At 43.5% G+C, this 12,632-nt stretch overlaps 1 protein-coding gene across 1 annotated transcript; it reads left to right on the top strand.

Annotated features, from left to right (window-relative positions):
• The first annotated feature begins 3,631 nt into the window (after nt 1-3,631).
• On the top strand, nt 3,632-12,069 carry LOC131258895 (cyclin-dependent kinase-like 4). Its single transcript, XM_058260289.1, has 7 exons — nt 3,632-3,699; nt 8,138-8,206; nt 9,357-9,663; nt 11,038-11,203; nt 11,271-11,521; nt 11,628-11,723; nt 11,815-12,069. The coding sequence occupies exons 1-7, from the start codon at nt 3,632-3,634 to the stop codon at nt 12,067-12,069; spliced, it is 1,212 nt and encodes a 403-aa protein (XP_058116272.1).
• The last annotated feature ends 563 nt before the right edge of the window (nt 12,070-12,632 follow it).

Consider the following 12,632-nt stretch of genomic DNA (forward strand, 5'->3'; position numbering starts at 1 on the left):
CTGCCGGCAGCTGTTCTTTGGCGCTGAGCTGTCCCGGATGACTCTCAACCGCTGCAGCCGATAGAGAATGCATCGTCCGTATCACATATCCCAGCATTCTGGCGCTGTGCTGAGCAAGAGGCCTCTCAACAGATGCAGCCAAGAAGTCATACCCCGAATCATCCCGGCATTCTGACGCTGAGCTGATCCGGACGCAGAGCGGTACAGTCGATGGAAAAGGCATCTCCCGGATTTTACACGGAGACAGGATGGACATCTTAAGTGTAAACGTATTGTTACCGTAACGAATAGTAATACAGTTGGCCCCCGCAGTACGCGATACTCGATATACGCGAATTCGCAATACGCGATTTTTTAAAACTGACAGCTCATAGCGTTGCTCGAGTTCTGATTAGTCAATTTTACTTTGTTTTGGTAGAATGAAGTTTTTAATATGCATTTTTTAACAGAGATATAACTATGCAATATAAAAAATGGAACACTTATTAGTTATTTGGATAAAAGATATGTTAAATAAGCGGTTCCCTCTCAGTGTCAACTCTTCAATATGAGGTATAAACGATATGGCAGAGGAAATCCGCAATACGCGAAAATTCGATATACGCTATTGCGTTCGGTCCCAAACATTCGCGTACTGCGGGGACCAACTGTATTGTAATTGTAATTGTTGTTATTTGAAATTCAATGTATATTTATTGAAATAAACGAATATATGCATTGAAATTATGAATTTATTATTGACATAAATTGAATAATAATAAAATAAAAAAATGGCTGCCTCTACTGCTTATGTGTGCGTGAAGCAGGTGTTTACATGTGTGCGTGCACCCATCGGCTTGGATTGACGGTCTTTCGTGCTTCCGTTAGACCCGATTGCGGACCGTCACCAAAAATTGACAGATATTGCTGGCTGGGAACGAGCAATATTCTTACTACTTATTTTTAAGCTTCACAAATGTAATTCAGTTATCAAACTCCGTTTTAATTGATATTTTCATCAAAGTTTTTTCGGGTGCCGAAACGTAAACAAACTGCTCTTCAACAAGTAGGAGATGATGTGGAAATATATACTTCCTAGGGTGGGCCAAAATATCGTCGTTGTTTGTTTAAGTTCGTTTTCTCAGTGAATTTCAAACGTGGAAGCGCCAAACTCACTCAGGGTGCATAAAATACGTAGCGAAACAAATATCATGCATTACTACCTCAAAATTCAATAAAAAAATTTTAGCCGAGTTTGAGCCCCAATGAGATGCATATTTCCACATACTCTCCTACCTCTGTCGCGCTTGGCTTGCGCGATTGTTCTGCCGAAACTGGGCTACTTTTGAAACGGGACGTCGCGCTGCAGTGTGGACCCCGAGTAACTGTACAAAAGAAAAATACTTGAATTTTGTTTTTGCTTTTATTATGGATTCCAGGCCTTGTCAATCTGTCCACCAGCGCTCCAGTTATTTGTGCGGATTTATTTTTGGTCGTTCAATTTCCATTTTACGGCATTTAGCGAAAAACAAAAGCACAGGTCTGAAACTTTCACAACTTCATTGTTACTAGTTACTTATACTACTAAAAATATTAGTTTCTGGCTGACGCCACTAGAAGCGCCACAGTAGCGTGCTTTCTTTGGCTAAATTTACTATGGGAAAGGCTTTAAAATGTACAAAAAACAAAGTAGAAGAAGAAGTAACACGACAAATAAAGAAATTACTTAGTTTCATGCATGCAATTTCATTCCATTAGCTTCACGCAATTTCACTCCGCAATCAAAACAATTCCCATGCATGCATCGAACACATACACCATTCATATCATCGACTACGAACAGCGAATCCGTGCTCACACCTGAGTGGAGCAAAATCGTGCGCCGTGATTGGAGAGAGAATTGAACGTCATGGAAAACGATGTCCATTCCTCCTAGGTTAATATTGGATGTTAAATCACGGGCATCGACAACTGACAAATAGCCCAGTGTGATTATTGCACTGACTTCGAGATCGAGACAACATGACGACAAAATAGTAGAAAAAGACGCATTGGTGAGAATCGCTTGGCGCGCTTGGTGTGCGTGCCACCTCTGACTCAACGTTGTGTGCGTGTAATCTGAACCCCCGTTAAGCGGACATCGGGGGGTCCGAAAGAAAAAGGCAAAAAACTGCTCGATTTTCCGCCGTTCGCTGGGTAGCTTCGAACGATTTGAACGAAAACCGGGGCCAGATTGTTTGGTATAACCTTTCGAATGAGCAATCAAGTAACCTTGTTGTGCTGTAGTGCTCAACGGTTTTTTTTACTGCATTTTAAAATTACCAGTAGAAAGAGGCGATAAGATACACTGCCTCACAAAGATGGATGTCGTTCATCGGAATTGATTTGGAATTGGATTTTTAGGCAACATATGTAAAGACAAAAAGGTCAAGGTATATGCAGACTTCTTCTTTTTAATCCCTCGTTTAGAAAAGAAAGCGATCCAGTGATTTGAGCCGTTTTTCTTACCCCCAAATTTAATTCGATTCAAGCGATCCACGATGACTCAACGTATTGCGAGGTTACATGTAGAAGGTTTACGACTACAGCAGAATCTTCCCCAAACAATAGTTACAGCTGCTTGCACAACCATGCACCCACCGTGTCTACGTGCTGCAAGTTGCTCATCGGCACCGTGAAACAAAACGGAACTCCAAGGGGTCTGGATGGAAAAGCTTTTACCAACGTCTCGGCCTACTGAATCGATGGGAGCGCAAGAGAGGCCGCGCAAACACGCGCATATCCTACCAACCGAATGAATCAACGAAACACCCAACAAATTTGTTTTGTTTTTCACCGTTACCATGGTGGCCGCAGCACAGTGAGCGTGTAGAGGTTGTGTTTCCGTCCCGCGGCGCACACACGGATTTCGGTTCGTGAGCTGGCGCGTGCAGTGGTAGGACAGTTGGGCTCGAAGCCGTGCCGCTGTCCTCTAAGAAAAGAAAGGACGAAACAAAAAGAAGTATCCGCTGCGCGGTCAAGTCGTGTGGCAAGAAAACGTGCAAATGTTGTGGTCATCTTCTGTTGTTGCAGGTCCAGTAAATGTCCATTTTGTTCCGGTATCCTTGCGACCGGTGTCGGATAGAGAGCGGACGAGTGAAAACTAGTCGAGAGAGTGGTTTTGCCATCGCGGAATGGGATCCTCCCGGCCTCACCAGCGTATCGGGTTATAGGCGATCGATTTTCACCCGATTCGAGTCCTGCTTTGCAAGGCGACTTCTCAGGAGTTGTTTGCGGTTTGCGGTTCGACGAACATCTCGAAGCGCTAAGAAGATATCCTCGTGACTCTAGAGGTCTATCCGATGGCTAACTATTGGATCAAAACTTGGTTGCTTGGCTCTATCGGGCGGTGCTAGTGTTAACAGTGATGCGTAATTACCACCAACGATCGTATTTAGTGAAAAAGTGTGTATAAAGTAGTGAATACAAAGAAATTCAAAAAGGACATAAAGATCCTTCTCATTACCGCCCGTGCATTCTACGTTTCGAAAGGAGTCATTTGTTACAAGTAAGGCTGCGTATCCAACGTCACCACCGGGAGCTAATACTGGAAGTTCAAAGGAGCAGAAACAACCCACAGCCACTCACAACCGATACCAACGTGGCGGTCCGTATGGACAAATGGTTCGGGGAGAAACGGTTGTGGTTGTTTGGTAATCATCTACCGCTACTACCACGCAGGTAATTTCCAGCTTCACCACGATAATTCCAAACCCCATTATTCCCGTCGTTTCACTTATGTATCCCGAATGCATCGGAACCATTTTCCATTTCCATCCGTCTACTGCGGCGAACCGTCGTAATCATATGATGTAAAAAAATGATGAATTGTATATTCCAGTTTTCCCGACTCCTTTGATATCTACATACTTCATGGAGGGAAATTGTCAAGGAAGGATATGTTTTTTGTTTTCTTTAAAAGAAGAAAAATTACTTTCCAACCAAAGTCGAATAGATCAACCGACAATAATAGAACCGACAGGAAATTTTGCAATCGATCCAATGCTGGCGACCAATAGTTCCGTCAAAACCGAACAAAAATAAAGAGGACTCCCAGGATTGATCCAATGTAGATGTGCTGTATTTCCGTACGGCTTACGACGGCGTTTGTTGTTTACCCGCAAAACAGCTCGAATTATGCTGAAACCTTTTTCCTTCCATTTTTCAACGTTTTGCTATACTTTCTACCGCTTCTTTCCTGCTGCAACCCACGTTTCGTTTGATTCGTGCTTTTTCGTTTCGGTTTTGTTGCTAATGTCGCCCGTGTTGGGGGGACAGGGACTAGATATTGGACGCTTGCAGCGTAGCTAAGGATAATGAGGACGCAGCAGGATGGAGTGCTTTGAACTCCGCGCCACGACATTTTCGCTGGTGTTCGCTTTTCACGGCGCGAGAGAAAATAAACTGCCATGGTTCGGAGCCTCGGAACTACTCTGAGGAGAGAGTGGAGGAGAAGGCAGAGCGAAAAGTACCGGGCTGGGAGGAGGTTAAGGATAAGCGGGTTATTTATTATTCTACACCACCGGTACCCCGTCGTATCGTCGTGGTTCAATAGACCGGAAAGGACAGGCAAAGAATTCGTTCGTTCAAAAAATCACCATCATACGCCAAAGCCTACTATTGAACAACATTGAAAGTGAAATTCAGTGGAGTGAAGAACGCTTTGTTTGCACACGTCGCACATTCGAAAGTGCACGCTTTTCAGTGTTTATTTTGTTGTGTGTTTGGAAAAACAAATCGTTCAACCGCCATCCAGTCAGCAAGCACGTGTTGGTGCGATGGGAACGGGTCAAAATCGATTCCTTGCTTCCGAACAGCGTTTACCAGCGTTGTATGTTCCAGCTGCACCATCACACGGGAACCTACTTTCGGCCGGGGAAAGGAGGTGGTGTGAGGATTGTGGTCGATCCCTGGCCCCCGTTGGCTGGCGTAGTGGTTATTTGGGGAACGCCGGTCGTGGTAGGAGTTTCCGGCACGACGGATCCGTCCGACATGATGTAGACGGTTTCCGCAATCACGATGGCCAGGTTGTTGATCGTTTCCGCCGACACCGAGGTGGCACCCTCCGGTATGTGGATGTCCATATTCTTCTGCGCGCCCAAGCTGGACTGCAGTGGCACCGGAAGTGCCCTCATCGGAGTTCCGGCCACAAACGGGGTGACCACTAGCAGGGCGACAATGAAGGTAAAGGTGGCGTACATTTTGCTTGCAGTTTGGGAGTTTCACGTTTGAATTGAATAACTGAATGGGACCGTCTATGACACAGTACCCGATTCTCAATTCGTTATATATCAAACCCTCAAGGCAGAACATCATTTCTTATCTCAAAACATCAAAAATGGAACATTGCACTAATCACCAGCGTCGAATCAAATCTCGCCATTGGCAGGAGCATGATGTATTGCACATGCCGCAAACAACAAATTACACAAAAATTATCCGGCTTGTGCTAGCTGATAGCACTAGGCGACTTAAGACGCGCGGTACATGCTCAAGATTACTCAGACACTTTGGAATCCGGATCTCCGGCAATCGAAGAAAACGGCAGCAGTAAGGCTTGTTCTCTGTAAGTTGAACCGCCAAAATTCTCAGAAAACAACATTAACATAGTTAAAGCTGTTCATCAATTGCATTTTATTTGTATTGAAACATAATTCTCAATAAGCGTTGAGTAATATGATATTGCCGCCAATGATTCACCGAGACGGCCCGGGGACTCCATGCATGTTCTAGATTTGATTGATGTGTAGGCAACAACTAATGAGCGAACCAAATTTGTCAATGGTGCCATGGCTCATATCCGGAACGCACGAAACCATTATTGCAACCTTTGTAGCTGAGTGTTTTAAGAATTGCAGAAAGTTATAGACTCCAAATCGGGTCACAGTATAGTGGCTTTACCAATGCCACCATTGGTGATCAGTGTGATAAGGCCATAATGTTACTAAAGTATAGGTTTTACGAGGCACCTCAAAACACCTCAAAATGGATTGTTTATACTTGCATTTACACCACAGTAAGAACCTATTATCTACAACACTTTGCTAGAAAATAAGCAAAGAATGACAAATTTGAATTACTTAAAAACAATGGTAATACAATTTGATATTTCATGATTTGATGAACATAATTGGCAGTTAATTAGTTTCATTCAACTCAATTTTTTTTTCCAAAATATACACCCACATTTTTAAGAAACCAAAAATGATATGTTGTTCAATTTACATTTTCATTACAAAAGATTTAAATTATTTTCAAAAAGTTTGCTAAATTTCAACAGTTTCAGTTTCAGTGCACGAAGAAAGATTTTATTCGTTTGCCTAATTTATCCCAGACTGATGAATGTTACAATTTTCTTAAATAACTCCTTCAATCCTTGTTCTGGATCTAGACCGTAAACAACCTTGCCTCTTGATGGCCTTATAATATCCCCTTCGAAACCTGCTAATGATCGACCTCAATGCAACCGTTAGTGCGAAAACGACTGCCTCCCTTCTCGATTTTGCCAGGAACGAAGGATTCACCTCCTTCTGGTGGTTCCGTTTTACATCCGGATCACACTGGCACACACTTAAACGGCTAACTATCCTGAGCTTCAACCGAAAGGCGATGCAACAGTCCACTTCCTTTTGCACGATTCCTTTTCTTCGGACCCCCTTCCTTCACGAACGTCTTAACGGCAGTTTCAACTTTTGACCTTACACGCTAAAACTTCAGAACGCTTGCAGAAGGCCTGCATGAGCCTCATGGGGCGCGACGGGAGAAAATTCTTTTTTGCGTTTGTACAGCTAGAGCAACACACGGGAAAGCATTTCAACTACGCTGGAAGACTGTTGGCTCAAAAGGCGAAAGGTCAACCCAAAAGGCCCGTCCTTTGAAGTGTGGAGGCGTTCGGTACAGTCTAGCGATTCCCTGCTCGACTGGGCCAGTGTTCCACTTCTAGTTTGTCGTGCCGGTTATCATTCATTACCGATACTAATAATCATTGCGCCTGTTCCCTCCCTTTTGAAAAGGGAAAAATACCCTGAAAATGAATACGTGCCTGTAAGACGAGGGCAGTTGTTGGATTCAAAAGTTTTCCCGTCGCGTGATGAGTAAAGTTTTCCGAAGGGTGCTATCGACGATGTTTCGGTCTGTGGCGTGGTTTGGTGACGGACGAATTAAATAAATTATTAACGTTGATGGAGTGATAGATTTATAGGTTGTCTAGTTACGGGTTTTGTCATAAAATATCATCTAAAATGAAGGAAAAAAAGTTTGTTCAAAGGATATTAGGAAATTAATCCCTTCACAGTTTTTTGTTTTTAATACATGTTTGTACATTTTAACTCATTTATGCGATACTAATTGATTAAATTGAACAAAATTTAACACAGCACTGAACTAAATCACAAAAAATCTAAAAAAAACACTGAGACTGTGAAGGGGTTAAACAAGCAATTTCTACAATTCTGTACTTTTTGGCTATTTCCCTGGAATAAAAATTTTGATAATCCTGCTGAAGAGAAAGAGAGGTCGATGCAAAGCTATTTTCTGCACCGCCATTGTTTTGACAGTTGGTTTGAAAAGTGTTTACAAACATTCTTGCATTATGTAGGAGATCTTCTTCTCTCCTTCATCATCTCCTCCTCGGTAGTTATGAGATATGGATCCTGTTGGTCGTCATGATATGGCCCCAATCAAGCGTGAAGGCCTTTCTCACGGCAACCTTCCACTCAACGCCTGAATTATTTGTTCAGTTAAAACTATAAAATATATTAAATTTTCTGTTTTACACAAATATTTCATGAAAAGGTAAATAAAGTTCCGACGCGGGTTTTCCCTCTTTGCACGGTATGCCAGATCTCTTTTTACCGATCTTGGTCCTGCTGGACAAAAATGCATTTTACAAATTCTACGCGGGTGGCTTAATTGTTGGGCTAGGAAATATCGTTTCCGTCTAGAAATTTCTTCAATGTCCTTCCCTTGTATCTTTAATAAAGCAACCGAAACAAAGACCTTCCCCAGACACTTCGCGTGCTGTTGAACCTCCTTCCAGAAACGTCTCATCGTACTAGAATACTTTAAATAATTCATTTTCTTTGTTCGATTCTCTCGCCATTTCTTTTTCTCCTTGTAGCAATCTACCCTTCAGATGGACATCCGGCGAGTCGAAAGCGGAAGGAGTTATCAAAGCCATACAGGAAAGGTAAGACATGGCCACCTATCCTGCGTCACAAGCAGTCTCAAATCTTCGAGCAGTTGGTGACGACACACTCGAGATCGATGACGAAAACGGTGCCTCTGAAACGGACTTTTGGGGCGGATGGTGGAGAGTGTGGAATGGAAGGTTTTTTGGTCACACCGAAAAATGTATATATCGTGCCGTAACACGAACGAATCGAAGGACATTCCGCCTTAGGGTCGGACGAAGCGAAACGATGGTCTTAGGTGTAACTGCAGAATATTACAAGAAGAAACCGTTTTCACAACACACACACACCAGTACCCGGGTATCGATTTTGTTTTGCGTTCCAAGTGTTTCGCTCGCAGGGGCGAACACAGAGGTCCACTACTTATCACACCACAAATCCATCGTTACGGATAGAAGGATTTTCAAGGGACGATGTAGAGCAGAGGTTCCTTCCCTCGGAACTAGAGTTGAGGCGGGCGGTGGATGGTGATTGTGGATTGTTAGGTTTTTTTTCATATCCATACCCTTTACTCGCTCCCTGACATTGAAGGGTCCAACGGCCCCTCGGTTGGGGTCCGTCCAGCCAAGGACTCGTACTTGCTACTCGAAGGACTCGCACGATGTGAAGGATTCGTGGAGGATGAACAAGGATGGCTTCAGCCTTGCCATATCTCCCTTGCTCCATCCTGTGGTTACGTTACCGATGCGTCACCCGACGGTGGGTGAGTAAAAGAGTAGAGGTAGGAGAAAGGGCTTCACCATCTCTTCCCCAGTCACCAATTCGTAGAAAAAGTTTGGGAAAAGTTAGACCGGTCAGGCGATAATTTCATTTCTGCAGGACCCATACAGCAACGCGACTACAAAGTGTGTGGTCCGTCCCTACCCCCCTTTTTACGTACCCCCTCCCGAAATGAAAAAGAAAAACCTAAAGGTAGGAAAATCGGCCGCTCAACCGAGCTGGACAACGGTCACGGCGTTTCAGTTCACGTTGGAGAATGTTCCAGGGAACATTCGCCGTCGTCCGCTCGCGTACGATCTTCCATCACGGCGTTACCGACGATCGTTGTGGCCACAGTCCGGCATCCGAACCGTCAAGCAAAACAGTGCCACCGCTCGCCACCATCACTTACGGCGGCATGTTCGTCCTGTCGACGCTCTTTTCCAGATCACGGGGCAGCAGTAGGATGGACCGGTACGAGAAGCTGAGCCGGCTGGGCGAGGGCTCGTACGGTGTGGTGTACAAGTGTCGCGACCGGGAGACGGGCTCGCTGGTGGCGGTCAAGCGGTTCGTCGAGTCGGAGGACGATCCGGCCATCCGGAAGATAGCGCTGCGCGAGATCCGGCTGCTGAAGAACCTGAAGCACCCGAACCTCGTCTGCCTGCTGGAGGTGTTCCGACGGAAGCGCCGCCTGCACCTGGTATTCGAGTTCTGCGAGCACACCGTACTGCATGAACTGGAGCGACATCCGGAGGTAAGAGAAAAAAAACAGCCAAGTATACTTCTGCGAACAGAAGTGTAACAGATAAAACCATAGTTGCTAGTCGTTCAAGGACCTATTCGCCTATTAAGTATTCGACACGGTGCTGCAAAAATCGATGTACCGACCCTGAGGCAGTTCATGAAGTAGCTCCAAGGCAGACAGAATGTCAATTAACTTGCAAAATGTAAAAGTTCGAGATAGTTTTTAGCTTCTTTGTGAGTTTTGTGGATTGTACTTCTATTTGTTTTACGATTGTAGTATGTTGATCAAATTTATTTAGAGGAAGAATTTTAATGAGCTTGCATTTTTTTAACTTGAACTTTATTCAATAAGCTTGAACAAACCTGACAAACCTTTTTCAAGTCGCCTTTGTTCTGGTGTGATGCTGCCTATTTTTTACCAATATTCTCTACATAGTCTATCAAACGGCAATCGCCTTTCAAAAAAAAAAAGCTATTCCATATGTAGTGTATGTGTAAAAAGTTCAATTTTGTTTTATTTTAATTTTTTCTATGATTTAGATTTCAGCATGAAATTAGAATGTTTGGTCAATAGTAAGAAACCAATTAACCAATTTTCTTTGATAATTTTTTGCATTTTAATACAATCAGTCCTTTTACATATTTTTAATAAGAAAAAAAAATGTATAAGAAGTTGCAGAAATACTAAAATCAGCTTTAATTGGCAAATATTCAAAAGCTTGCTTGAAATGTATTAAAACGAATGTTGTAAATAACCAGTTAACCTCTGTGAGGAATTCTTTTTTTGAAATATTTTAATTAGTTAAATTGTCTGATACAATATAAGTTCGTTTATAGTTTAATTGACAATATACCTCATGATTTCGCACTACCAGTTCTTTTCGTACCGTATGGAAGTGTTTTATATCAGTAATTTATTCGACTTGGTTAAACTAATCTTTTTTCCGGCATTAAATTATTTAACCATAAAATAAATTTCATTTATAACGAATCGTGGCTTAATATAGGTATTTAAAAAAAAATCACTGAACAAAATGTGTGATTAGGATTTAAATGATGAGGGTTAAAGCAAGAAAGCAGCGCCAAAAAGAGATGTGTGATGTTTTAATTTGGCTCTACCTAGTGTACCTTGTTCTCCAGTTTCTTCTAGTTAATAATTTAAAAAAAAAACACACATTTTTTACGATGCAGTGTTTTTGATAAATTTCATTGCCAAGAGTCGATTTGTACATTTTAGTTAATCTTTTGTACATTTTTCATATCATAATTGAGATTTTAAATAATGCAGATTAGTTAATTCTTATGTTAGTCATAAGTACACATGCGAATCGAGAGAGTGTAATTGCTTCAGATTTATAACACAAAATGTATTCACTTTGCCCAGGGTTGCCCGGACAACCTCACCAAGCAGATCACGTATCAAACGATCCAGGGGGTCGCCTACTGTCACAAGCAGGGCTGTCTGCACCGGGACATCAAGCCGGAAAACATCCTGCTCACCGCACAGGGTCAGGTGAAGCTGTGCGACTTTGGATTTGCCCGGATGCTCAGTAAGTAGGCTGTGGAAATTCCAGAATCGAAGCAGAATTAGTCTTTTAATTGCGCTCTTCATTGCAGGTCCTGGCGAAAACTATACAGACTATGTGGCCACCCGGTGGTACCGGGCCCCCGAACTGCTGGTGGGCGACACACAGTACGGGACACCGGTGGACGTGTGGGCCATCGGCTGTGTGTTTGCCGAGCTGGTCCGCGGAGATGCCCTCTGGCCCGGACGGTCCGACGTCGATCAGCTTTACCTGATCCGGCGTACGCTCGGCGATCTACTACCTCGGCATCTGGCCATCTTCAATCAGAATGAATTCTTTAAGGTAAGCGTTCCTTCGGTTAGTCGAGTGGAGATCTTTGTGGAAATGGTTAGATAATGTTAACGAACTTTTTTTTTCTTGTACTTCCATAATCTTCCGGCCTACTTAGGGTATAACTCTTCCCGTTCCGCCAACGCTGGAAACATTGGAAGCAAAAATGCCGTCACGTACCTTAGCCAATCCACTGATGATGGATTTCTTGAAGGTAAGTTGAACTGAAGGTTCCCTTCACTCCTCCCCAAATAAAGTGTTTTCCACTCGACTTAACCCGCTTTACCTCGCTATCTTCTTGGTAGAAATGTCTCGATAAAGATCCTTCGAAGCGTTGGTCCTGCGAGCGGCTGGCGACGCACCCGTACTTTGAGGACTACATCAGCAAGCAGAAGGAGATCGAACAGACGATCACGCTGGAGCAGAAGCAAAACGGCACCCGGGACTTGAAGCCGAAGACGTCCAACACGTCTCTGCCGCAGCTGCCCGGTACCCAGGAATCACGCGTCCCGCAGAAGAACCTATTTCTTCGGTCCGATCACCATTTGCCAACGATCTAAGTTCCCCGGTAACGGATCGCTCGGATGAGACATTTGTTTGTTTATTCTTCATTCCCGTCTGTTTTTTTTTCTCGAGACGATAGCATCCGAACCGAATCGGGTCACATGGCGCACGATGATAAAACAGGCAAATCTGTTTGCGCAAGTGCTGCCAACTACGCATTCTAGAAGCCACACGGGTTCCTACAGGAGTGTCACAAATGGATAGAGCACTCGGCCGGAATATAGGGTTTTCGTTGATCTCTTTTCATTCCACTGAATTATTTACACACACAACTTTTATGTTAAGTGCCGAAAGCTGCTAGGGCGGAGAATTATAGTGCGGTTTACGTTTCCGTTTGCCATTATGGTTGGATAAAATAATCATAAATACAAATATAGCTGTATAACTACAAAACGCAGATTTAATTTATTTTTGAGAAAATATATGAGGGTATTACAATTGGGAGCGCGGAAACGATACACTTCTCGACACTGCCCCATACAAAAGGTAAACAACACTTTGAAAAAAAGCGAAAAAATGGCTGGCCGTCTCGACGATCCATAACGACGCCACCTACGTG

This window comes from Anopheles coustani, chromosome 3 (genome assembly GCF_943734705.1).
Source record: "Anopheles coustani chromosome 3, idAnoCousDA_361_x.2, whole genome shotgun sequence".
Classification (NCBI taxonomy): domain Eukaryota; kingdom Metazoa; phylum Arthropoda; class Insecta; order Diptera; family Culicidae; genus Anopheles; species Anopheles coustani.